Source organism: Haliotis cracherodii, unplaced genomic scaffold (assembly GCF_022045235.1).
Source record: "Haliotis cracherodii isolate W230 unplaced genomic scaffold, xgHalCrac1.p SCAF_3, whole genome shotgun sequence".
Classification (NCBI taxonomy): domain Eukaryota; kingdom Metazoa; phylum Mollusca; class Gastropoda; order Lepetellida; family Haliotidae; genus Haliotis; species Haliotis cracherodii.
Genome location: NW_027266286.1, coordinates 18,571,442 through 18,597,807, shown reverse-complemented (window position 1 = coordinate 18,597,807; position 26,366 = coordinate 18,571,442). Strand labels below are relative to the sequence as shown.

Genomic DNA, 26,366 nt, shown 5'->3' with positions numbered 1-26,366 from the left:
ACGGCGGGGGACACCAGAAATGGGCTTCACACATTGTACCCAAGTCGGGAATCGAACCCGGGTCTTCGGCGTGACGAGAGAACGCTTTAACCACGAGGCTATCAGACCGCCCCTTTAACCATTGGAACAACAGGAGAAGAAATATGACCATCATCATATGAACGTTAGTTTTATTATCTTTAATGTACTAACAGAGTTCATATGAAACACTACATTGTCAAGCAGTGTTATATTCGTGCAACAGCTTGCACAAGAAATGGCTTTGGAGAGAAAACAATTCCGCACACGGGGGTGAGGGACGGCACAGCGTCAGACACACATACAAACCGGTACCTCTGAACCATTCCTGTGATGAACAGGAACAGCTCCATACGGGCCAGGGACTCCCCCAGGCAAGCTCGGCGACCTGTGAAGAACACGAGAATAGCGCCAATAATACAACATTGTCCTTTGTCAATTTCACATTGTTAATTTTACAAATGGATTAAAACAATCTTCTTTGTTTCCCTTCCCGGATCATGTCCCATCCACTCTTCCCCTATTCTTTGCTTACAGTACATCCAAGAAAACAATCTTCCAATAGCGCTAGAATCTTTAAAACTGGGTTTGGGTGATCCTCGCACGGTCAGGTGAGGCTGATATCAGCTCAGGGCTCTTGCGCCCCTCTCCACGCAGCCCAGACAGCGAATAGGGGACTTCTCCCAGGAAGCGCTGCCTAGTCAAACCCACGCAGAACTTTTCGGAGAGTGTGAAGACTCCCCAACACTGCACCCTTCTGCATTACCCAGATTGTCAGAAGGGCTGTATTCCTGGCAGCAAACCCGGGTACTCTCCCAATGTCAGTCAACAGATGGGGAGGTACCAAATCTAAGGCACCGAGAACAATGAGGAGTCGGACAATTTGGTACTTGGGATGCAAACGTGACATTTCGAAAGCGAGGTCTGCATATGTGCCATATTTTTCCTGAATCTTGTCAATCACATTTGGATAAGGGATAGAAAATTCAATGATATAATTCATTGGATTTATCAAAAGGACAAGATCAGGTATGTTGACCTGGATGGGACTGAGGCTGTATATATGCCTATTCCAGAGCATTTTGTATTGATCATTTTCCATGACGCCCTCTACTACCTTTTGGGTCGTACCATGGATGGACCGCTGTGTCAAAACGACAAGCATGGCGAAGACAGTAATAAAATGATCGAACTACGCCATCATGTCGCTTAATATACTGTGCTTGTGCCAAAGATAGGCATCTACTGACAATGTGTTGGACAGTCCAATTAAATTCATTGCATAATCTACATTTCATATTTGCATTCTGATGCAAAATCTGTAGGGTTGCATTTTGATGCAAGCTCTGCAGGGTTGCTGATTTTCTCAACACACTGCACATAGACTCGATGCAGTGGTCGTTCTTTTAGCCTCCCCATTGTAAAACTGAGTCATAAATTAATTATATACTACCCTACAAATATTGCTACGCTAGTCTATGAACCTCTCATATAGCTCACCTAGTGAGAATGGTATGAACTCGTCTTTCTTAACGAACTGGCCATTTTCATCTAGAAAACGTTGCGGCCGGAAGTTGTGCGGATCTCCCCACAATGCTTCATCGTGCAGCACGGAGTCCAGGACGGGCAGAATCATGACGTCAGCGGGGAACGTGTACCCGTTGAAGTAAACGTCACGGGAGATGGCGTGGGGGACACCGGCGGGGACGATATTGGCATAACGCGCCAGCTCGGTGATCGTCGCTTCTACATAAGGAAGGTTGGGCATATCTGCCATGGAAGGCCTCTTGCTGGTACCAATGTTTTCCTCAATCTCCCTGAAACAGTTTTCTTGGACATCCGGGTAGTTGAGGAACAATGCCAAGGCCCAGCGGATGAGGGTTGCTGTCGTCTCCGACCCGGCTCCGAATAAATCGAGAACTGACGCCTGCAGATCAGGAACTGCAGAACACAAGGAACACGTGTCCTTATTTGTGGATTCGTTACTCATGTCATGAAAATAATTAAAGCCCCTTACTTCATATAGATTTCTTCTAGTAAGCCGGATTAAAGAATTACGGGATTAATGAATTTTGAGTAATGAGAAAACGTTTCCAAGTATATGGGATACGATGACATGCATCAACCAAGTCAGCGAGCCTGACCACCCGATCCCGTTTGTCGCCTCTTACGACAAGCATAGTCGCCTTTTAATGCAAGCATAGGTTGCTGAAGACCTATTCTACCCCGGGTCTTCACGGGTCGGAGATATGATCAATATATGTAAATATATACCGTGAGGTATTGCAACGATAACATGACATACTGCTCAGGGTAGTATCCTCTCCTTGGTGATGTCGCATTTCTTTTATATATGCTGAGGTGAAGTCGTGTATGTTGTCCTCGTCGTAGTTGTCCAAGTGGTCATTGATCATGGGCTGTACGAACTCGCGTTCAGTGAACGCCAAATTGGCCAAAATCTTCTTAAACTTGAAGATATCCCCTGGCAAATATCGGACGACAGGCAAGATGTTGAGGATACTAGCTGAGCCAAAGCTGGCGACGTTCTCCTCCATACAACCGAGGACTTTCAGAAACAGGGGATCACTGTAGTCATACCTCCTTCCGAACACCACGGAGCTGATGATGTTTGCCACCGCAATGAACACAACACCTTTGCAGTCAAAACTCGAACCCCTTTCATTTTCAATGGACGCTAGTACGTGTGACACCTCCTGGTTGACCTTTGACTCGAGACCCGTTGACCTTGATGCCAGCTCCTTTAAAGTTCTCACTGCAAACCGTCGGTGTTCACGCCAGGTGGCACCAGATGTACCGACAATACCTGAGAAGAGGAACACAGTATTACATTGTGTATGCGACCAACACGCAGTCCTACACAGGCTCAGAACAAGGACGGATAGTTGTCACTACAAGACACTTCTTAAATCAGACACCATTATATTCCATTCTTTTTATAGCCATAGCTATTAAGCTTTAAGTGTTAAGCTTTTTTAGCCGTGTTTGAGGCAACATTACTTATTGAATGATCTATATACGAGTTAGTTATATATTCAACTGAACTATGCTATGCTATGCTATGCTATGCTATGCTATGCTATGCTATGCTATGCTATGCTATGCTATGCTTTAAAACTAATGTAACTATTCTGAAATACCATATCACTAGTATATTTCTAGTGGCTATTGTTAAACACTCGTAGATATATTCTTGGCTAAATTATGTTTTATTCAATGAGAAAATTGATAAGTAACTTATAAATCCACTTTGGTAATATCAATTATTAATGACAATGTTCAAAATGGAGGAACAGCAGACATAGAAAAGTGGAGAGATATAATAAACATGTTTTTTTTACAAATATCTCTGACCTACCTATGCTATGTACGAGTGTTCTGCTGTGAATACATTAATGTTTGCATCAATAGTAAGATCTACGTTGCCACAAGTTTATGTCAATATTAAGCATGTTGTTACCTTCTATTATGTGCAGGCCATTTAATAGTACACCTATCATATCATATCATGTACATTGCACTGAAACAATTAAAATTATTTTCGTGAAGGTTCGAACACAGGAACATTATTCAAATCGGTACTCAACAGGACTGTTTCTAGGCAGAGTAGGGGCTGTCGGGTAGCCTAGTGGCTAAAGCGTTGGCTCGTCACGCCATAGACCCGGGTTCGTTTCTACACATGGGTACAAAATGTGAAGCCCATTTTCCGGTTTCACCCGATGTGATGTTGCTGGAATACTACAAAAATCGGCGTAAAACGACGCTCACTCACTATAAGCATAGTATGTATAAGGATATAGTTTCCTTGTATCCTTATTCCGACTATAGCATGAACATGTGTTTATGAATCACAATCAAGTAATAATGATAGTGATTCCAGGTGTTAGATCTAATTATGTTTAAGAATGTTTAAGAATGTGTTAGACACAACCCTAGACACAACGATAAAGTAAGCTACAATGGATAGTGTCTTGCATTCCCTTCATTCAAATGTCTGGATGTATTGTGGTTATTCATCAGACTAGTGTATATAATATACTCTGGATAATGGGACGCAATGCTAAGCACGTTCAGCTGTAAGACACAATCTTATAAAACATATTTTGACTCAAACCTGTCAAAATGATTGGACACGGAACGCGCTGTGTATAGGATATGAACACAAATTTTAGTGTTGTTCACGAGAGTATGCATTCCACAAGAGACAATATCCAAATATATGGCCTCTGGTTAGAGAACATGTCCCGACATATGGTCTATGATTCCCCATATTTAATGCATAAATGGAAATATGATAAAGAATGACACGCGAAAATGGTAGATTAATTCAGACTGGTGGCCGATTGCCCTCGTATTTTTCTGAGATTTGAAAAGAAATATTTCCCGTGGGTTTGTGAATGAAAAAGTGATATCGCTGTACTTCCCGGTAATTTCCCTATCTATACGCGTACTTTATATAATTTTATTACCACAACTGGAAGTAATAACAGACCGTTCACTTCTTGTTTCGATGGTGGTGAGCTGGCATGATCTCGATGTGGGAATGCGCTAGATTTCTATAGTCTGTTTCTGCATGAGTTTTCTACAAGCCATGAAGTACTCCCTGAAAACACGTTTCGCGCGCTTGCACAAAAGAAGCATTATCATTAAACATATTTTATTGTCCAAAAAGACAAATGGATTGGGAAGAAGTGCAGTACTTATTACCGCCTTCTCCCTAGGAAGAATTTAACTTTATTGATATATACCGATGACTCTGTACCTCTATCAACAATCGCATATGAAACACAAGTAACGCTATCTTCGTTTTTATTGTTTTTGTAAATAAGTCTCAATATCGATGTATCTGAAGCCATTTATTTATATTTGGAGGCAACAAAAAATGATTATACCCTGCCAAATCGAAGGTTTCAGGCTGCCATCCACCTTTTGGTGCACGGGATACGGGGTCTATTTAGGGGATATACGAAAGTCAGCCGTGTGCCACACGACTCAAACAAAATTGTACGTTGTACTCAGATTAAATTTTTCGGGATTCGTCTATGCAACAAACACTTGCTTGTGATGAGGGTCGACTAAACCGATCTGGTAGTCAAGCTGGGTGACTTGGTGGATAGTGTTATGTCAATGATGATACTACGGCCATGATTAGCTAAAAAAGCATGATAAATAAGTTTAGGAATTGTTTAATATATTCTATTTTGTCATGGAATAATATTTTAGGGTTATTATATGTAATAATAATTTAGGGTTATTATATGTAACATCGCTTTCAAATAGAAATTACTGTTTTGAAAATGATCATGATCACTAATTCGCGTCATTGGAAAATATGTATAGAAACCATTTAAAGAAAGTAAGGATTCATTTGGTTTGGTCTTTTCAATTTTAATAGCACGTGTGCTCACTGGCTGAAAGATTATATGTTAAGTGGTTGTGATCTTATACACATATTTCAAAGGGCGGGGGCTATCGACGACTTTGTCGTCTTGTTAAACTATGCTCTTGGTCCACACTGTCTCGAAAATGTTAGACCGCCTCCGTGGTCTAGTGGTAGAGCGTCCGCCCGGAGAGAGGAAGGTCCGGTGTTCGATCCCCGACCGCGTCATACCAAAAGACGTTAAAAGATTGTTGTTACCCTGTCTGGCGCTCGGCATTGAGGGGCTAAAACAAGGACTGGTCGGCTCGGAGTCAGTATACTGTGTCTGAGTGGGGTACTCATGTTAAACTGCGGCATGGTATCTCAGTGAGCTAGCACTATAAATCGTCATCAGTCCGGACTAGTACAAGCAGCCACACAAACACACACACGTACATGCACGTCGCTATACGTCGCTATATAAGTGCAATAATCTTGGACGCGACGTTAAACACCATTTCACCTCACCTCACCTCGAAAATGTTGACAGCTATAACTATCTTGGACTTATTAAGCTCGAGACTAACACGTTCACTGCTTCTAAGCACAGGCTATCGAACTTGTAAAGCCAAAGCTGACAGGTATTAACATGTGCATATAATATCTAATAAAACTGTATCATCTAACGGGGCCACAAATAACCTTATCAAAGCTAATTCTGCTCTAGAACCTGATCGTTTATCAATGAAATACCCTCAGTGGCGTACTTTATTCAGAGTTAGATGTTTGATCATTATCAGACGGGAAGATGGAAATAAATGCCACATTGTGTTTTGTTTCATTTAAATGTTAGATGGTATTGACAAACACCTTAGGTGAATCGAGTATGCTTGAACTGAACCTATTAATACCTGGAACTCCAGCAGTGGATCAATCTCAAAACACTAATGTTCTCTCTTTACATATACATTCCGTACCTCTCATACTTCTTCATATATCAGTCCATAAGAAATTACGACATGAATGCCTAGAAGACCCGTGTCGGTGATATTAGGAAATAGCCTACGTTATAAACACAGCTGGATGTATCCTCTGTGCAAGCGTGCGAAACTGCGTGTTTTCCGCTACCAGAGTACAACACACAGCTTGTAGAAAACTCCTGCAGAAACAAACTATAATAATCTAGCGCATGCGCACACCAGGTCAACATTTCAGCTCTCTACTGTCGAAAGAGGAAGTGAACGGGTTACGGGGCTGTTATTACCTCAAGTTGTGTTAATAAAATTATGACAAGTACGTATATAGATTGGGAAATTATCTGGAAGTACAGCGATATCAACTTTTCATTCATAAACCCAAGGGAAATATTTGTAAAAAATCTCAGAAAATACGAGGGTAATCGGCCATCACAGTCTAAATAGGATTTATGAAGGTGGTATTCTCGGCCGTGAAGTTGGGTTATGTGTTGACTGTCGGACGCCTTCGCGCATGACTAGTGACAGTGCAATATGGAGAGAGGTAGGAATGCAGTATGTAGTACAGGTGGTGATGCAGTATGTAGTACAGGTGATGATGCAGTATGTAGTACAGGTGGTGATGCAGTATGTAGTACAGGTGGTGATGCAGTATGTAGTACAGGTGATAATGCAGTATGTAGTACAGGTGATAATGCAGTATGTAGTACAGGTGATAATACAGTATGTAGTACAGGTGATAATGCAGTATGTAGTACAGGTGATAATGCAGTATATAGTACAGGTGGTAATGCAGTATGTAGTACAGGTGGTGATGCAGTATGTAGTACAGGTGGTAATGCAGTATGTAGTACAGGTGGTAATGCAGTATGTAGTACAGGTGATAATGCAGTATGTAGTACAGGTGGTAATGCAGTATATAGTACAGGTGGTGGTGCAATATGTAGTACAGGTGGTAATGCAGTATGTAGTACAGGTGATAATGCAGTATGTAGTACAGGTGATAATGCAGTATATAGTACAGGTGGTAATGCAGTATGTAGTACAGGTGGTGATGCAGTATGTAGTACAGGTGATAATGCAGTATGTAGTACAGGCGGTAATAGAATATGTAATACAGGTGGTAAAGTAGTATTTCATAAAAATGATAATGCAATATGTAGTATAGGTGATAATGCAGTATGTAGTACAGGTGATAATACAGTATGTAGTACAGGTGATAATGCAGTATGTAGTACAGGTGATAATACAGTATGTAGTACAGGTGATAATGCAGTATGTAGTACAGGTGATAATGCAGTATATAGTACAGGTGGTGATGCAGTATGTAGTACAGGTGATAATGCAGTATGTAGTACAGGTGGTGATGCAGTATGTAGTACAGGTGATAATGCAGTATATAGTACAGGTGGTGATGCAGTATGTAGTACAGGTGGTGATGCAGTATGCAGTACAGGTGGTAATGCAGTATGTAGTACAGGTGGTAATGCAGTATGTAGTACAGGTGATAATGCAGTATGTAGTACAGGTGATAATGCAGTATGTAGTACAGGCGGTAATGCAGTATGTAGTACAGGTGATAATGCAGTATGTAGTACAGGTGGTGATGCAGTATGTAGTACAGGTGGTGATGCAATATGTAGTACAGGTGGTGATGCAGTATTTAGTACAGGTGGTAATGCAGTATTTAGTACAGGTGATAATGCAGTATGTAGTACAGGTGGTGATGCAGTATGTAGTACAGGTGATAATGCAGTATGTAGTACAGGTGATAATGCAGTATGTAGTACAGGTGATAATACAGTATGTAGTACAGGCGGTAATGCAGTATGTAGTACAGGTGATAATGCAGTATGTAGTACAGGTGGTGATGCAGTATGTAGTACAGGTGGTGATGCAATATGTAGTACAGGTGGTGATGCAGTATTTAGTACAGGTGGTAATGCAGTATGTAGTACAGGTGATAATGCAGTATGTAGTACAGGTGGTGATGCAGTATGTAGTACAGGTGATAATACAGTATGTAGTACAGGTGATAATGCAGTATGTAGTACAGGTGATAATACAGTATGTAGTACAGGTGGTAATGCAGTATGTAGTACAGGTGATAATGCAGTATGTAATACAGGTGATAATGCAGTATGTAGTACAGGTGATAATACAGTATGTAGTACAGGTGATAATGCAGTATGTAGTACAGGTGATAATGCAGTATATAGTACAGGTGGTGATGCAGTATGTAGTACAGGTGGTGATGCAGTATGCAGTACAGGTGGTAATGCAGTATGTAGTACAGGTGGTAATGCAGTATGTAGTACAGGTGATAATGCAGTATGTAGTACAGGTGATAATGCAGTATGTAGTACAGGTGATAATGCAGTATGTAGTACAGGCGGTAATGCAGTATGTAGTACAGGTGATAATGCAGTATGTAGTACAGGTGGTGATGCAGTATGTAGTACAGGTGGTGATGCAATATGTAGTACAGGTGGTGATGCAGTATTTAGTACAGGTGGTAATGCAGTATGTAGTACAGGTGATAATGCAGTATGTAGTACAGGTGGTGATGCAGTATGTAGTACAGGTGATAATGCAGTATGTAGTACAGGTGAAAATGCAGTATGTAGTACAGGTGATAATACAGTATGTAGTACAGGTGGTAATGCAGTATGTAGTACAGGTGATAATGCAGTATGTAATACAGGTGATAATGCAGTATGTAGTACAGGTGATAATACTGTATGTAGTACAGGTGATAATGCAGTATGTAGTACAGGTGATAATGCAGTATGTAGTACAGGTGGTGATGCAGTATGTAGTACAGGTGATAATACAGTATGTAGTACAGGTGGTAATGCAGTATGTAGTACAGGTGATAATGCAGTATGTAATACAGGTGATAATGCAGTATGTAGTACAGGTGATAATACTGTATGTAGTACAGGTGATAATGCAGTATGTAGTACAGGTGATAATGCAGTATGTAGTACAGGTGATAATGCAGTATGTAGTACAGGTGATAATGCAGTATATAGTATAGGTGGTGATGCAATATGTAGTACAGGCGGTAATGGAATATGTAATACAGGTGGTAAAGTAGTATTTCATAAAAATGATAATGCAATATGTAGTAAAGTGATAATGCAGTGTATAGTACAGGTGGTAATGCAGTATGTAGTACAGGTGGTAATGCAGTATGTAGTACAGGTGGTGATGCAGTATGTAGTACAGGTGGTGATGCAGTATGTAGTACAGGTGATAATGCAATATGTAGTAAAGTGATAATGCAGTATGTAGTACAGGTGGTAATGCAGTATGTAGTACAGGTGATAATGTAGTATGTAGTACAGGTGGTAATGCAGTATGTAGTACAGGTGGTAATGCAGTATGTAGTACAGGTGATAATGCAGTATGTAGTACAGGTGGTAATGCAATGTGTAGAAAGGTGGTTATGCAATATGTAAAACAGATGGTAATGCAACATATAGCGCAGGTGGTAATGGAATATCTACCTCTGCCCCCCAGTAAGTGGTCCGTCAGGAAGGAATGGGGGCGACTTGAAAATACGTCAGCATGTTTCACGAGAGCATCTGTCAGAGTGTTGTAACCGTTGAGGACAATGACGGGCTTGTTGAAAATGTAGATGCTGTAAATGTCCCCGTATTTCCGTCTCAGTTTCCTGAAAGTCATTCGGGGATCTGTATCCAATGAGAGCAGGTTTCCCAGGAGGGGGAGGAGGGGTGGTCCAGGCGGGAGTGTCGGGGGGCGCCGTGTCCACCACCACAACCATAACCCCCCGGCTGTGAACACAAGTAACGCCATGGGACTCGCCGTTAACAGGAACAACATCACAGCTATTCATGAACTTCTACGCTAGCTTCCCCATGCAGACTACTGAACAAAAAACGAACACAACAGACTTAAATGTGACTTTTTTGTTTTAATATTGATTGGGACTGTTTGACAACATTCCAACGGCTATCTCTGGCATAGTCCAAACAGTAGTGCCCCAGTTTCCAGTTCAACAAACACAACTACGTGCCAGCTTTGTTGGTACCCATGTTAAGAAAGAAAATGGGGGACCGTCGGCTTCCCTTGATTGCTCGTTATAAGTATCCATAGAAACAAACATATTTCTTAAACGTTTTTCTTTACTTATAAGCTGCAGAATCTCTTCTTGCGTTTGCACACAGCAGAAGAGAAAATCAACATACCCTTTTCAACAAATGCAGTAAATGTGCAATCGTGAAACTGGATTACTGGTCCATTACTTTATTGTCTGGTTTGTTTACGCATGGTACGTGTACTGCAGTGCTATGTCAGGCAACACATATATTTTAATGCTAATTGTTTAAGTGGCGGGTTCTGTCGGTAGGGCGGGACATCCTTACCTTTATCGCCGCACTTAGCAGTATTCCAGCTATATGATCGCGGATTGTAAAGTATCGAGTTTGGACCAGACAGTCCAGTGATTGACATCATGAGCACTGAAATTCGATGGCATGCATCAATCCAGTTTAGGTAGTAAAATCTAAAGCTTCTGTCGATGTGCCGATACCTCACTTGATGGCAGTGATCGATATTCAGAGCAACGATTCACGCCGTCGGGGTACGATGACACGCAATCAACCAAGTCACCGAGCTTGACCATCCGATCCATTCAGTCGCCTCTTACAACCAGCGTAGGTTGCTGGGAACGTTTCTAACCCGGATTTCCCACGGGTTTTAATTCACAATAGCATATGAATGACCAGTCACCACAAAGATCACCGAACAGGAATTATTCTTTGACAGTTTACCAGATGATCCAGGGAATAGCGTGTAGATTTTGGTAAGAACGCGCATTTAGTACATTGATTAGATATTATTATGATAATTTGATATTATTATTTTTCCCACTCGATACAGCAACACCATGGCCACGCAAAGCACAGATGTTCTGTGTTGTCGCCAGCTTGACATGGGTGAGACACATGACTTGTACATGTCTACAGAATTACCCACAGCTGCTAAGCCTGCTGAAGGGTCTTCCTCTGATTCCACACATATAGCATCCACCTTAAGGACACATTCCAGCATGGATTCATCTCCAGACATCTTCCATCGAAGCTGTATACACAATCCGCTCCGTGACTGTAACAGCTCAGCCTCTCACAGCTTCACCGTGGTCAGCTACAACATCCTCGCGGAGTGTCACAAGAAGCTGGGTGACTACCACCTGTACACAGAGGAGAGGTTCCTCACGCAGGAGTTCCGCCATCAGCTGCTGCTGCAGGAGCTGCTCTACCTGGACGCTGATGTCATCTGCCTGCAAGAGGTAAACCCCAGCTACTACAACACGCATCTGCATCCAGCTCTGCTCAAGTAAGTGGGTCTGTGTGATTAGGGACAAACATCTCTAATTTGGGATAACATTTTACTACAAAGTATTGAATCAACCTGGGTGTCTGAATGGGTCATCCTAGTTAACTGTATATGCAATATACACATCTGTTTGCGCATATGACGGTCAGGTTACAAATACCGGTTGCAAGGTGATACTTATGTGTACTGGAGCATACGTGTTCTGGATATTGCAGTATCATGTTCACTATAAACGAGATGCATATCAGGCTTTACTGAATTTAAGGTCGGGGGAAGTTGAGAGAGTGGGTGTGGTGAACCAGCTGCATTGAAGTCAATGGGAAGGCCAGTATTGTTGTATCCTACAGTAAACTACGGTTATAACGAACACGCTTATAACGAACCGACGGATATAACGAACCTACTTTTTTGGTCCCGACTATTTGCTTTAGTTATGCTGTATATATGCTTATAACGAACTACGGTTATAACGAACTAAAATTAGTAGTCCCTTTGAGTTCGTTATAACCGTACTTTACTGTATTTAATGAAATACATCTTTGACAGTTTGATTATTAAGTGTTAATTGATCACCCATTTGTCCCAGCAGGAAATTGTAAGGAATATATTGTTGGTGGAGCTGAGAGCGGTCTGCATGTAGACAGTGTTTGAGGCTCAAAGCTGACAGGGGTCTGTTGATAGTGTTTAAGGTAGTAAAAAGTCTGCTAAGACAAAAACACATCATATTATACTTTTCCAGACATGGATATGAAGGAGTCTTTATCAAGAGGACAAAGGACTTCTTCGATGAAGGGGAAGCAACATTTTTCAGAACAAAACGATTTTCACTGGAATGCCATAAAGGAATCCCTCTGACAGCAGATCTGATAACGGCAAGTGTGGCACTCAACATTGGTCGTATTGTGTCTGTTATATAGACATACCTCACGTGTTTCTAACCAGCGGAGTCCCTTTACAGTGACATCGTGTTCAGAAATGTACGAACTCAAGTTGTCATATCAATGAACTGCAATTATATCGTGATTAGTATCAATGTCAGTCAATCAAATACATGTAGATTTTATTGTTTAAATATGACTTACTTTCAGCAGAGGTTATGTATTTCATACGTAAAGGCAGATACGTTATCCAGATTATCACACATTTCCTTATTTAACCTTTGTGTCAGAATGTTGAGTGAGTGAGTTGGATTTTACGCAGCTTTTAGCAATATTTCAGCAATATCCACAGTGGGGCCACCAGAAATAGGCTTCACACATTGTACCCATGTGAGGAATCGAACCCGGGCCTTCAGCGTGACGAGCGAACGCTTTAATCATAAGGCTAACCGACCGCCCCTGTCAGAATGGCGAGATCTGCTTGGCGATCTCGCCTGGGAGAGAATAGTGAGTGAGTGAGTTTGATTTTACGCCGCTTTTAGCAATATTCCAGCAATATCACGGCGGGGGACACCAGAAATGGGCTTCACACATTGTACCCATGTCGGTAATCGAACCCGGGTCTTCAGCGTGACGAGCGAACGCTTTAACCACTAGGCTACCCGACCGCCCCCTGGGAGAGATTAAGGGAGAGGGAGAATACATTCCTTTTTCCCCGCCACGAAGCAAAAAACTGCACGTTGTTAACGAGCCAATGAAAATCACATGACAGAGCTCGAGGTTACCACAGCTCAATCGAACAGCTATTTTCTTTCAATTTCTAATTTGTTTTTATTCTTTCACAATGGCAGATTGAAACATGTCCGCAAGATAAATTCATTGCAGCAGTGCCACTCGTGGTTATTGTAGTTTTATGCGTCCCCCGTTTTCATACCACAAGCACATACGCGGGAAGCATATACCGCGAGTGATACTGCTGCAACGTCTATTAATTCCATGGCTTGAAAGAAGTGCATGGAACTATTTCCCAGGGCTCTTAGTGCCGATGGCATCGTTAAATATGTTCCCTGTGTCTGAAGAACTCACTTAGAAATGTTTACAAATAAATGTGACAAACGCACAGAAAATGATTAACATGTGAACATATCAGTCAATGATTATTATCATTATAACAATGACTATTTATACTCTAACCTTGGTGAAGTGACATCATCAAGCATGATGAAGGTTCAAAAGTATTCTTTTCGTGGCACACTTTTATCCCAAAGGGCACGCCTAACATGCCTCTATATTTCTGTCAGTGACATATGGCACATTTGAAACGACATAATTTATACCTTGTTTCCAATCAACACATTAGTATCACTTGTCGTTATTGAGAACGTATGATAATAAGGATCAAGATTTAAATAACTTGTTTTTCTTTACCAATAAGATGACCAAACAAGTGAAAAGTGATACTCCTCTCCTTTCCTACTCACATTGGCAAACTGTTGTCTTCGAAATCAATTATGCTATTCTTCTAGAGAGATACTACACAGGCATGGTCAAAATGTTGTAACAAATTACTCCTATAAAATCAATATGATTTAACTTTTGAATTTTCAGTGAAAGCTCTTCAGTTCAGAACCTGCTATTACTTTGTTTATAAACTCGGATATCTGTTAATCTGGACATTTGTTAGTCCAGGTGATTTAACGGTGAACGCTGGTCTGGATTCAGAGGGTTCTACTGTATATCGTTTTTGGCATTACGTTGTTCTGGTTGAGCACCAAAGTGAAAGAAGATTAATTTCATTTTTTGAGAACATCCTATTAACTGAACAAGGCCTTTTCAAAACCTATTTGAATATCACTTTGTACTGATATCACATTTAATGGTTAGTCACTTCTAAGTCACGCCATAACAGATCTATTATTTATTCAGTTATTTTTTTCAAAGTGAGTAAACATACTAAGAATGCCGATTATATTTTAAATGTAAACATTTATTGACTTGGAGGTCTGAAGTTATTTCTCAGTGCATGTAGATCGTAAAATAATGGCCATAATCTTGGCATCCATATCTTGACAAAGTAGGTGAATAAGTGTATACATACAAAGTAAAAAGATTAGCCTATTCTGCAAAACGACATCTATAAATGCCTCATTGATGTCTGGCCACAGAAGGTGAAAGGTGCAGGACAGGACACGTTTCTCTGGGACGCTGTTAGGAAATACCTGGACCGCTCCGACGTCATCAGCGTCTGTACGCTTCGCTGTCGCAACACCGACAAGAAGCTGACTGTAGGCAATGTACACGTCACATGGGATGACCTGAGGTGTCAGGATGTGCAGGCGTTACAGGTTGGTGTTCCTTGTTTGAATGTCATGCTGCTTACTGATAGCTATATCTATTGTAAGGTGAACAAGATGTGTAGGCGTTACAGGTTAGTGTTCCTTGTTTGAATGTCATGCTGCTTACTGATAGCTATATCTATTGTAAGGTGAACAAGATGTGCAGGCGTTATAATTTGGTGTTCCTTGTTTGAATGTCATGCTGCTTACTGATAGCTATATCTATTGTAAGGTGAACAAGATGTGCAGGCGTTACAGGTTGGTGTTCCTTGTTTGAATGTCATGTTGCTTACTGATAGCTATATCTATTGTAAGGTGAACAAGATGTGTAGGCGTTACAGGTTAGTGTTCCTTGTTTGAATGTCATGCTGCTTACTGATAGCTATATCTATTGTAAGGTGAACAAGATGTGCAGGCGTTACAGGTTGGTGTTCATTGTTTGAATGTCATGCTGCTTACTGATAGCTATATCTATTGTAAGGTGAACAAGATGTGCAGGCGTTACAGGTTGGTGTTCCTTGTTTGAATGTCATGCTGCTTACTGATAGCTATATCTATTGTAAGGTGAACAAGATGTGCAGGCGTTACAGGTTGGTGTTCCTTGTTTGAATGTCATGCTGCTTACTGATAGCTATATCTATTGTAAGGTGAACAAGATGTGCAGGCGTTACAGGTTGATGTTCCTTGTTTGAATGTCATGCTGCTTACTGATAGCTATATCTATTGTAAGGTGAACAAGATGTGCAGGCGTTACAGGTTGGTGTTCCTTGTTTGAATGTCATATTGCTTACTGATAGCTATATCTATTGTAAGGTGAACAAGATGTGTAGGCGTTACAGCTTGGTGTTCCTTGTTTGAATGTCATGCTGCTTACTGATAGTTTTATTTATTGTAAGGTGAACAAGATGTGCAGGCGTTACAGGTTGGTGTTCCTTGTTTGAATGTCATGCTGCTTACTGATAGCTATATCTATTGAAAGGTGAACAAGATGTGTAGGCGTTACAGGTTGGTGTTCCTTGTTTGAATGTCATGCTGCTTACTGATAGCTATATCTATTGTAAGGTGAACAAGATGTGCAGGCGTTACAGGTTGGTGTTCCTTGTTTGAATGTCATGCTGCTTACTGATAGCTATATCTATTGTAAGGTGAACAAGATGTGCAGGCGTTACAGGTTGGTGTTCCTTGTTTGAATGTCATATTGCTTACTGATAGCTATATCTATTGTAAGGTGAACAAGATGTGTAGGCGTTACAGCTTGGTGTTCCTTGTTTGAATGTCATGCTGCTTACTGATAGCTATATCTATTGTAAGGTGAACAAGATGTGCAGGCGTTACAGGTTGGTGTTCCTTTTTTGAATGTCATGCTGCTTACTGATAGCTATATCTATTGTAAGGTGAACAAGATGTGCAGGCGTTACAGGTTGGTGTTCCTTGTTTGAATGTCATGTTGCTTACTGATAGCTATATCTATTGTAAGGTGAACAAGATGTGCAGGCGTTACAGGTTGGTGTTCCTTGTTTGAATGTCATGTTGCTTACTGATAGCTATAACTATTGTAAGGTGAACAAGATGTGCAGGCGTTACAGGTTGGTGTTCCTTGTTTGAATGTCATGCTGCTTACTGATAGCTATATCTATTGTAAGGTGAACAAGATGTGCAGGCGTTACAGGTTGGTGTTCCTTGTTTGAATGTCATGTTGCTTACTGATAGCTATATCTATTGTAAGGTGAACAAGATGTGCAGGTGTTACAGGTTGGTGTTCCTTGTTTGAATGTCATGCTGCTTACTGATAGCTATATCTATTGTAAGGTGAACAAGATGTGCAGGCGTTACAGGTTGGTGTTCCTTGTTTGAATGTCATGCTGCTTACTGATAGCTATATCTATTGTAAGGTGAACAAGATGTGCAGGCGTTACAGGTTGGTGTTCCTTGTTTGAATGTCATCTTGCTTACTGATAGCTATATCTATTGTAAGGTGAACAAGATGTGCAGGCGTTACAGGTTGGTGTTCCTTGTTTGAATGTCATGTTGCTTACTGATAGCTATATCTATTGTAAGGTGAACAAGATGTGCAGGCGTTACAGGTTGGTGTTCCTTGTTTGAATGTCATGTTGCTTACTGATAGCTATATCTATTGTAAGGTGAACAAGATGTGCAGGCGTTACAGGTTGGTGTTCCTTGTTTGAATGTCATGCTGCTTACTGATAGCTATATCTATTGTAAGGTGAACAAGATGTGCAGGCGTTACAGGTTGGTGTTCCTTGTTTGAATGTCATGCTGCTTACTGATAGCTATATCTATTGTAAGGTGAACAAGATGTGCAGGCGTTACAGGTTGGTGTTCCTTGTTTGAATGTCATGCTGCTTACTGATAGCTATATCTATTGTAAGGTGAACAAGATGTGCAGGCGTTACAGGTTGGTGTTCCTTGTTTGAATGTCATCTTGCTTACTGATAGCTATATCTATTGTAAGGTGAACAAGATGTGCAGGCGTTACAGGTTGGTGTTCCTTGTTTGAATGTCATGCTGCTTACTGATAGCTATATCTATTGTAAGGTGAACAAGATGTGTAGGCGTTACAGGTTGGTGTTCCTTGTTTGAATGTCATGCTGCTTACTGATAGCTATAACTATTGTAAGGTGAACAAGATGTGCAGGCGTTACAGGTTGGTGTTCCTTGTTTGAATGTCATGCTGCTTACTGATAGCTATATCTATTGTAAGGTGAACAAGATGTGCAGGCGTTACAGGTTGGTGTTCCTTGTTTGAATGTCATGTTGCTTACTGATAGCTATATCTATTGTAAGGTGAACAAGATGTGCAGGCGTTACAGGTTGGTGTTCCTTGTTTGAATGTCATGCTGCTTACTGATAGCTATATCTATTGTAAGGTGAACAAGATGTGCAGGCGTTACAGGTTGGTGTTCCTTGTTTGAATGTCATGCTGCTTACTGATAGCTATATCTATTGTAAGGTGAACAAGATGTGCAGGCGTTACAGGTTGGTGTTCCTTGTTTGAATGTCATGTTGCTTACTGATAGCTATAACTATTGTAAGGTGAACAAGATGTGCAGGCGTTACAGGTTGGTGTTCCTTGTTTGAATGTCATGCTGCTTACTGATAGCTATATCTATTGTAAGGTGAACAAGATGTGCAGGCGTTACAGGTTGGTGTTCCTTGTTTGAATGTCATGTTGCTTACTGATAGCTATATCTATTGTAAGGTGAACAAGATGTGCAGGCGTTACAGGTTGGTGTTCCTTGTTTGAATGTCATGCTGCTTACTGATAGCTATATCTATTGTAAGGTGAACAAGATGTGCAGGCGTTACAGGTTGGTGTTCCTTGTTTGAATGTCATGCTGCTTACTGATAGCTATATCTATTGTAAGGTGAACAAGATGTGCAGGCGTTACAGGTTGGTGTTCCTTGTTTGAATGTCATGTTGCTTACTGATAGCTATATCTATTGTAAGGTGAACAAGATGTGCAGGCGTTACAGGTTGGTGTTCCTTGTTTGAATGTCATGCTGCTTACTGATAGCTATAACTATTGTAAGGTAAACAAGATGTGCAGGCGTTACAGGTTGGTGTTCCTTGTTTGAATGTCATGCTGCTTACTGGTAGCTATAACTATTGTAAGGTGAACAAGATGTGCAGGCGTTACAGGTTGGTGTTCCTTGTTTGAATGTCATGTTGCTTACTGATAGCTATATCTATTGTAAGGTGAACAAGATGTGCAGGCGTTACAGGTTGGTGTTCCTTGTTTGAATGTCATGCTGCTTACTGATAGCTATAACTATTGTAAGGTAAACAAGATGTGCAGGCGTTACAGGTTGGTGTTCCTTGTTTGAATGTCATGCTGCTTACTGATAGCTATAACTATTGTAAGGTAAACAAGATGTGCAGGCGTTACAGGTTGGTGTTCCTTGTTTGAATGTCATGTTGCTTACTGATAGCTATATCTATTGTAAGGTGAACAAGATGTGCAGGCGTTACAGGTTGGTGTTCCTTGTTTGAATGTCATGTTGCTTACTGATAGCTATATCTATTGTAAGGTGAACAAGATGTGCAGGCGTTACAGGTTGGTGTTCCTTGTTTGAATGTCATGCTGCTTACTGATAGCTATATCTATTGTAAGGTGAACAAGATGTGCAGGCGTTACAGGTTGGTGTTCCTTGTTTGAATGTCATGCTGCTTACTGATAGCTATATCTATTGTAAGGTGAACAAGATGTGCAGGCGTTACAGGTTGGTGTTCCTTGTTTGAATGTCATGCTGCTTACTGATAGCTATATCTATTGTAAGGTGAACAAGATGTGCAGGCGTTACAGGTTGGTGTTCCTTGTTTGAATGTCATGTTGCTTACTGATAGCTATATCTATTGTAAGGTGAACAAGATGTGCAGGCGTTACAGGTTGGTGTTCCTTGTTTGAATGTCATGTTGCTTACTGATAGCTATATCTATTGTAAGGTGAACAAGATGTGCAGGCGTTACAGGTTGGTGTTCCTTGTTTGAATGTCATGCTGCTTACTGATAGCTATAACTATTGTAAGGTGAACAAGATGTGCAGGCGTTACAGGTTGGTGTTCCTTGTTTGAATGTCATGTTGCTTACTGATAGCTATAACTATTGTAAGGTGAACAAGATGTGCAGGCGTTACAGGTTGGTGTTCCTTGTTTGAATGTCATGTTGCTTACTGATAGCTATATCTATTGTAAGGTGAACAAGATGTGCAGGCGTTACAGGTTGGTGTTCCTTGTTTGAATGTCATGTTGCTTACTGATAGCTATATCTATTGTAAGGTGAACAAGATGTGCAGGCGTTACAGGTTGGTGTTCCTTGTTTGAATGTCATGCTGCTTACTGATAGCTATATCTATTGTAAGGTGAACAAGATGTGCAGGCGTTACAGGTTGGTGTTCCTTGTTTGAATGTCATGCTGCTTACTGATAGCTATATCTATTGTAAGGTGAACAAGATGTGCAGGCGTTACAGGTTGGTGTTCCTTGTTTGAATGTCATGCTGCTTACTGATAGCTATATCTATTGTAAGGTGAACAAGATGTGCAGGCGTTACAGGTTGGTGTTCCTTGTTTGAATGTCATGTTGCTTACTGATAGCTATATCTATTGTAAGGTGAACAAGATGTGCAGGCGTTACAGGTTGGTGTTCCTTGTTTGAATGTCATGTTGCTTACTGATAGCTATATCTATTGTAAGGTGAACAAGATGTGCAGGCGTTACAGGTTGGTGTTCCTTGTTTGAATGTCATGCTGCTTACTGATAGCTATAACTATTGTAAGGTGAACAAGATGTGCAGGCGTTACAGGTTGGTGTTCCTTGTTTGAATGTCATGCTGCTTACTGATAGCTATATCTATTGTAAGGTGAACAAGATGTGCAGGTGTTACAGGTTCGTGTTCCTTGTTTGAATGTCATGTTGCTTACTGATAGCTATAACTATTGTAAGGTGAACAAGATGTGCAGGCGTTACAGGTTGGTGTTCCTTGTTTGAATGTCATGCTGCTTACTGATAGCTATAACTATTGTAAGGTAAACAAGATGTGCAGGCGTTACAGGTTGGTGTTCCTTGTTTGAATGTCATGCTGCTTACTGATAGCTATAACTATTGTAAGGTAAACAAGATGTGCAGGCGTTACAGGTTGGTGTTCCTTGTTTGAATGTCATGTTGCTTACTGATAGCTATATCTATTGTAAGGTGAACAAGATGTGCAGGCGTTACAGGTTGGTGTTCCTTGTTTGAATGTCATGTTGCTTACTGATAGCTATATCTATTGTAAGGTGAACAAGATGTGCAGGCGTTACAGGTTGGTGTTCCTTGTTTGAATGTCATGCTGCTTACTGATAGCTATATCTATTGTAAGGTGAACAAGATGTGCAGGCGTTACAGGTTGGTGTTCCTTGTTTGAATGTCATGCTGCTTACTGATAGCTATATCTATTGTAAGGTGAACAAGATGTGCAGGCGTTACAGGTTGGTGTTCCTTGTTTGAATGTCATGCTGCTTACTGATAGCTATATCTATTGTAAGGTGAACAAGATGTGCAGGCGTTACAGGTTGGTGTTCCTTGTTTGAATGTCATGTTGCTTACTGATAGCTATATCTATTGTAAGGTGAACAAGATGTGCAGGCGTTACAGGTTGGTGTTCCTTGTTTGAATGTCATGTTGCTTACTGATAGCTATATCTATTGTAAGGTGAACAAGATGTGCAGGCGTTACAGGTTGGTGTTCCTTGTTTGAATGTCATGCTGCTTACTGATAGCTATAACTATTGTAAGGTGAACAAGATGTGCAGGCGTTACAGGTTGGTGTTCCTTGTTTGAATGTCATGCTGCTTACTGATAGCTATATCTATTGTAAGGTGAACAAGATGTGCAGGTGTTACAGGTTGGTGTTCCTTGTTTGAATGTCATGTTGCTTACTGATAGCTATAACTATTGTAAGGTGAACAAGATGTGCAGGCGTTACAGGTTGGTGTTCCTTGTTTGAATGTCATGCTGCTTACTGATAGCTATATCTATTGTAAGGTGAACAAGATGTGCAGGCGTTACAGGTTGGTGTTCCTTGTTTGAATGACATGCTGCTTACTGATAGCTATATCTATTGTAAGGTGAACAGGATGTGCAGGCGTTACAGGTTGGTGTTCCTTGTTTGAATGTCATGCTGCTTACTGATAGCTATATCTATTGTAAGGTGAACAAGATGTGCAGGCGTTACAGGTTGGTGTTCCTTGTTTGAATGTCATGCTGCTTACTGATAGCTATATCTATTGTAAGGTGAACAAGATGTGCAGGCGTTACAGGTTGGTGTTCCTTGTTTGAATGACATGCTGCTTACTGATAGCTATAACTATTGTAAGGTGAACAAGATGTGCAGGCGTTACAGGTTGGTGTTCCTTGTTTGAATGTCATGCTGCTTACTGATAGCTATATCTATTGTAAGGTGAACAAGATGTGCAGGCGTTACAGGTTGGTGTTCCTTGTTTGAATGTCATGCTGCTTACTGATAGCTATAACTATTGTAAGGTGAACAAGATGTGCAGGCGTTACAGGTTGGTGTTCCTTGTTTGAATGTCATGCTGCTTACTGATAGCTATATCTATTGTAAGGTGAACAAGATGTGCAGGCGTTACAGGTTGGTGTTCCTTGTTTGAATGTCATGTTGCTTACTGATAGCTATAACTTTTCCGGCAGGTTTATCTCCATTGTACATTGTAAGGTAAACAAAATGCCTAATGCCAAGACAATCTGTGAAATACTGGACTTTCTCATTGATAACATATATGTGGAATTTGGGTATAAGATATTTAGGCAAGAAGTATGCATCCCCATGGACACCAATTGTGCTCCCATCCTTGCTGATCTGTTTCTTTATGCATATCAATCGGAATTTCTGCTCGGATTAGCAAGATCAACACAAGGCAATTTGGCCAAGAAGTTTACTTTATTAAGCTTCAGGGATATCGATGCTATGATATCGTTCAATAACGGTCAAGGGGGAACGGGTGGCCCAGTCGTCTAAGGCGCCGCGATTCGCTGTGCAGAGTTGCGTCCCATGGGCACGCCACAAACCTATGATTGTGGTTCGTCCTGATTATGTTTCTAGGTTTTCAACACCATGCCCGTGCTCGTGGGTTTCACCGAAGTGGTAAACGTCTGAGACCTGCATCACTTCGGGTTTTCCTCCCACATTAAACTGACACGCCGTGATATAACTGGAATACTGTTAAAAGCGGCGTTAAACCCAACTCACTCACTCACTCACTCAATAACGGTCAAGCCAAGTCCTTGCCACTGATTTATCCACCTCAACAAGAAATAAAAAAGACCGGCGAAACGATGCAATCTCCACAACAAGGCCCAAGTAAAGCTTTCAAAAGCCTTTATGGTAGGCATGTGGAGGACATTTCCAAAATTGACCCATCAGTGACAAAAAATATGTCCGATGTATTTTACTAAGTTAACCGTATGTTTTTTTGTTTCATATGAACAATTGACTTGCCTTTGCATGTGTTCGTGACGGGTGCCACCGGCAGGGCAGGATACACTCACCTTTTCGCGAACACATGGTACCATCACTATTTGATAGTGATTCATCAACACATGCTCATGAGTCGGAAGAGTGCAGTGGACTCTGCTCATAGCACAAAAATATGTGATGATGGAAATGGCTTGAGTCGCTTTCATTTCAGACAGCTCTGTGGTTGGTGGAATGAGATCCTACTCGTGTGTTCATGTTTGGTTTCAGATAGCCTCTGCAGTCAAGCATGTCGTCCTACAGGCAGGAGGAGATGCTTTCCCTCACATAATCTGTGGCGATTTCAACTCGTTTCCAACAAGTGTTGGCTATCAGTTGATGTGTGATGGCTCCCTTTTAGACACTAACAAGGCATTTCTGTCATCAGTTAAAAACATTAAGAGTTCAACAGGACCTGTGAGTAATGTTCATATTTACAGTAGCATACCCCATGTTTTTTTTCTGTGCTGAATCTGTACCACGAGGTGGTGCATTTATATCACCGCTTAACTATTTTTGGCCATATGAGCATTGGGATCATCTGAAAATAATATCGTAAGAGATGCCATTGATACGATTACTTCATTTTAATTATCGTGTTCCTATTTTTATTTGACATTCACTGGGATGTTCAGTGCTCTCAATGTGGTTTCCATTTGTTTCAGAAATCTTTGATTAATTATCTCTTGGAGGAATTCAAACACACTTCATCGAACATAGCAAGTGCCTACAAAACCTGCCTGGTAAAAATCATGATATCCTTGCACTCATCTCACATAACTACATGAACAAATCGTCACGATATGGCTGAAATATTGCCGATGTGACGTAAAGCATTAACTCATTCACTCACATGGAACAAAAAAACCATCATGTTCATGTCAACTCCTGCTTAAAACACCTTATCGGTGGTGGTCCACTTCTCCTCTTCACCGCCTCCGAGGTCTCGTGGATAGAGCGTTTGACCGGAAGGCGTAAGGTCGGTGGTTCTAACCCCTGGTCGCACCATACCCAAGACGTTAAAAGATGGTATTTGTTATTATCCTGCCTAGCGCTCGTCACTAAGGGGATAAAATAAAGACTGGTCAGCTCGGAGTCAGTATACTGTGTCAGAGTTTGGTTCCATGTTAAACTACGGCATGGTATCAACTAGCACTATAAAACCGGCGTAAGTCCAGACTAGTACAAGCACCCACACATACGTACTTACACATCGCTATTAAAGTGCAATAATCTTGAATGCGACGTTAGACTACATTTTTACCTCACCTCACCATGTCCTCTCGTGTAAGGTGGCATTATCAGATGTGCAGGGTTGCGTAACCTAGACATGGCAGGATCTGCCGAGGGTTTTGAATCTCAGATTAGCTCATGGGTTATAGATCGTGGTTGGTCAGCTTTTGATTTGTTGTTTAACGCCGCACTCAGAAATATTGCAGCTATATGACGGCGGTCTGCAAATAATCGTGTCTGGACCAGACAACCCAGTGATTAATATCGTGAGCATCGATCCGCGCATTTGGGGTCGATGACATGCATCAACCAAGTCAGCGAGCCTGACCACCCGATCCCGTTAGTCGCATTTTACGACAAGCAAAGTCACCTTTTACGGCAAGCATGGGTTGCCTATTCTACCCCGGAATCTTCACGGGTATGATTGGTCAGCAGCAAACATGTATATGTATGTTGCAACGCGGCGAACCGCCTCCGTGGTCTAGTGGATAGAACGTCTGCCCGGAAGGGGGAATGTCGTGGGTTAGATACCCGGCCGCGTCATACCAACAACGTTAAAAGATGGTACTTGTGGTACCCTGCCTGGTGCTCGGCATTAAGGGGCTAAAACAAGGACTGATCGGCTCGTAGTCAGTATACTGTACATGTGTCTGAGTCTGGTATTCATGTTAAACTGAGGCATGGTATCTCAGTGGGCTGAAGCTATAAAACTGACATTAGTCCGGACTAGTACAAGCAGGCACACACCCACATACGCGCATGCACGTCGCAATATAATTGCTATAATCTTGAACGCAACGTTAAACCCCCATTTCACCTCACCTCACCTCAACACGGCGGTAAGCACGAGAACCTTCATCCCTATGAAACCGACAGACATAATACAACACAAATACTGTTGACAGCGACGCAAAATCCGACTCACTCTATACACATCATGGTCAGTGAATGTCATGCTTGTTGCAGGGACATGAGCCTGAGATCACGTGTCGTGACTACAGCTTCACCGGCTGCTTGGACTACATCTTCTACGGCAGAGAGGGATTGGGCGTGGCCGACATCCTCGGGATAGTGGACAGCTCGGTTATTGACAAGAACGGTGGACTCCCCAACCAGGGCTTCCCATCCGACCACGTGTCACTGAAGTCCACCCTCTACTTTAAATAGGTAATACTACATGTACAGACAACCTCACCGGCTGAGAATGTTGTATCCGTCACTATGACTTCAGTCAAGTGAGTTTTGGTGTGGCCTGCTTGGCTGTCGTGCGTCATCGGTGGTAAACATCTTCTCTCCGGAAACCACAGGACCAATAAAGCTGAAACTTAAAATCTTTGTTCCGACCAAGTATGAAACCCAAATTTGGTCAAGAGTTTTGAAATCACATTTTCAATATGGGCACCACGGCAGCCATATTGAAAAAAGCTGAAACTTCCCATCTTTGTTCTGACCAACTACGAAACCCCAATTTGGACGAGAGTTTGGGATCAGATTTTCAAAATGGACACCACAGCAGCCATATTGAAAAAACTTTTTGTTTTGGACCTATAACGCCATTTTTGTTCAAAATGTAGTTAAATTTGGTACATGTGTAGTTAGTTAGGCTTGATATATATGTAAAATTGCTATTTGACCACACTCCTTAATTGTCTCAAAATGCATCGCACTGTAAACATCAGAACAAATGAAGCTGAAACTTGATGTGCTTGTTCCCACCAATAATGATACACCAATTTGTTCAAGAGGTTTTAATTAATTTTCGATATTGGCTGCGAGGGCAGCCATTTTGAAAAAAATAATAGTTCTAACCTTTGCTCAGTATTTTTTTGTTCACAGTGTAATACAATATGGTACACGTTGAGTAAGTAGTTTGGTCCAACATATATCATCCAGGTGTTGCAATATTTTAAATTTTGACCTTAATTTGATCTTTGTACTTTAAAATGAATACAAGATTGAAACCCAAACTTTGGCTTTCAGTGCCTGGGGACCACAGGACCCGACTTTCCCTTTGTAAGAGGAACAAATATAGACCAAATAGTGTCATACCAGATACAACATACTGTCTCCTATATCATAAATATTAATGGATGCAAATAATATCCGCTGTAAGTCCCATTCGACACAAAGGAGTATGGATGTTTGTTTGTTGTTTAA

At 41.3% G+C, this 26,366-nt stretch overlaps 2 protein-coding genes across 2 annotated transcripts in view; one reads left to right on the top strand and one right to left on the bottom strand.

Moving 5' to 3' along the window:
- The window catches only part of LOC139473905 (uncharacterized), a 31,049-nt gene extending 5,673 nt beyond the window's left edge, over positions 1 to 25,376 (top strand). Inside the window, exons 2-7 of the mRNA XM_071256704.1 lie at positions 11,278 to 11,733; positions 12,473 to 12,605; positions 14,777 to 14,956; positions 23,208 to 23,393; positions 23,642 to 23,719; positions 25,176 to 25,376. Coding sequence (XP_071112805.1) covers positions 11,285 to 11,733; positions 12,473 to 12,605; positions 14,777 to 14,956; positions 23,208 to 23,393; positions 23,642 to 23,719; positions 25,176 to 25,376 — 1,227 coding nt within the window. The 5' untranslated portion in view covers positions 11,278 to 11,284. The remainder of the gene's footprint in view (positions 1 to 11,277; positions 11,734 to 12,472; positions 12,606 to 14,776; positions 14,957 to 23,207; positions 23,394 to 23,641; positions 23,720 to 25,175) is intronic.
- Positions 228 to 10,218, bottom strand: LOC139475175 (cytochrome P450 2K4-like). Its single transcript, XM_071258431.1, has 4 exons — positions 9,882 to 10,218; positions 2,324 to 2,842; positions 1,519 to 1,959; positions 228 to 406 (listed from the first exon to the last, which is right to left on the bottom strand). The coding sequence occupies exons 1-4, from the start codon at positions 10,216 to 10,218 to the stop codon at positions 228 to 230; spliced, it is 1,476 nt and encodes a 491-aa protein (XP_071114532.1).
- Positions 25,377 to 26,366: the final 990 nt, after the last annotated feature.

What these genes read in the sequence shown, in the direction of transcription:
- LOC139475175 (XM_071258431.1), bottom strand. Translation starts at nt 10,218, where the DNA reads ATGTTGTTCCTGTTAACGGCGAGTCCCATGGCGTTACTTGTGTTCACA. An exon ending in CCACTTACTGGGGGGCAGAG is followed by an intron (nt 2,843 to 9,881) that starts GTAGATATTCCA and finishes TCCTCTTCTCAG; the next exon opens with GTATTGTCGGTACATCTGGT. An exon ending in AGAGGATACTACCCTGAGCA is followed by an intron (nt 1,960 to 2,323) that starts GTATGTCATGTT and finishes TGTGTTCTGCAG; the next exon opens with TTCCTGATCTGCAGGCGTCA.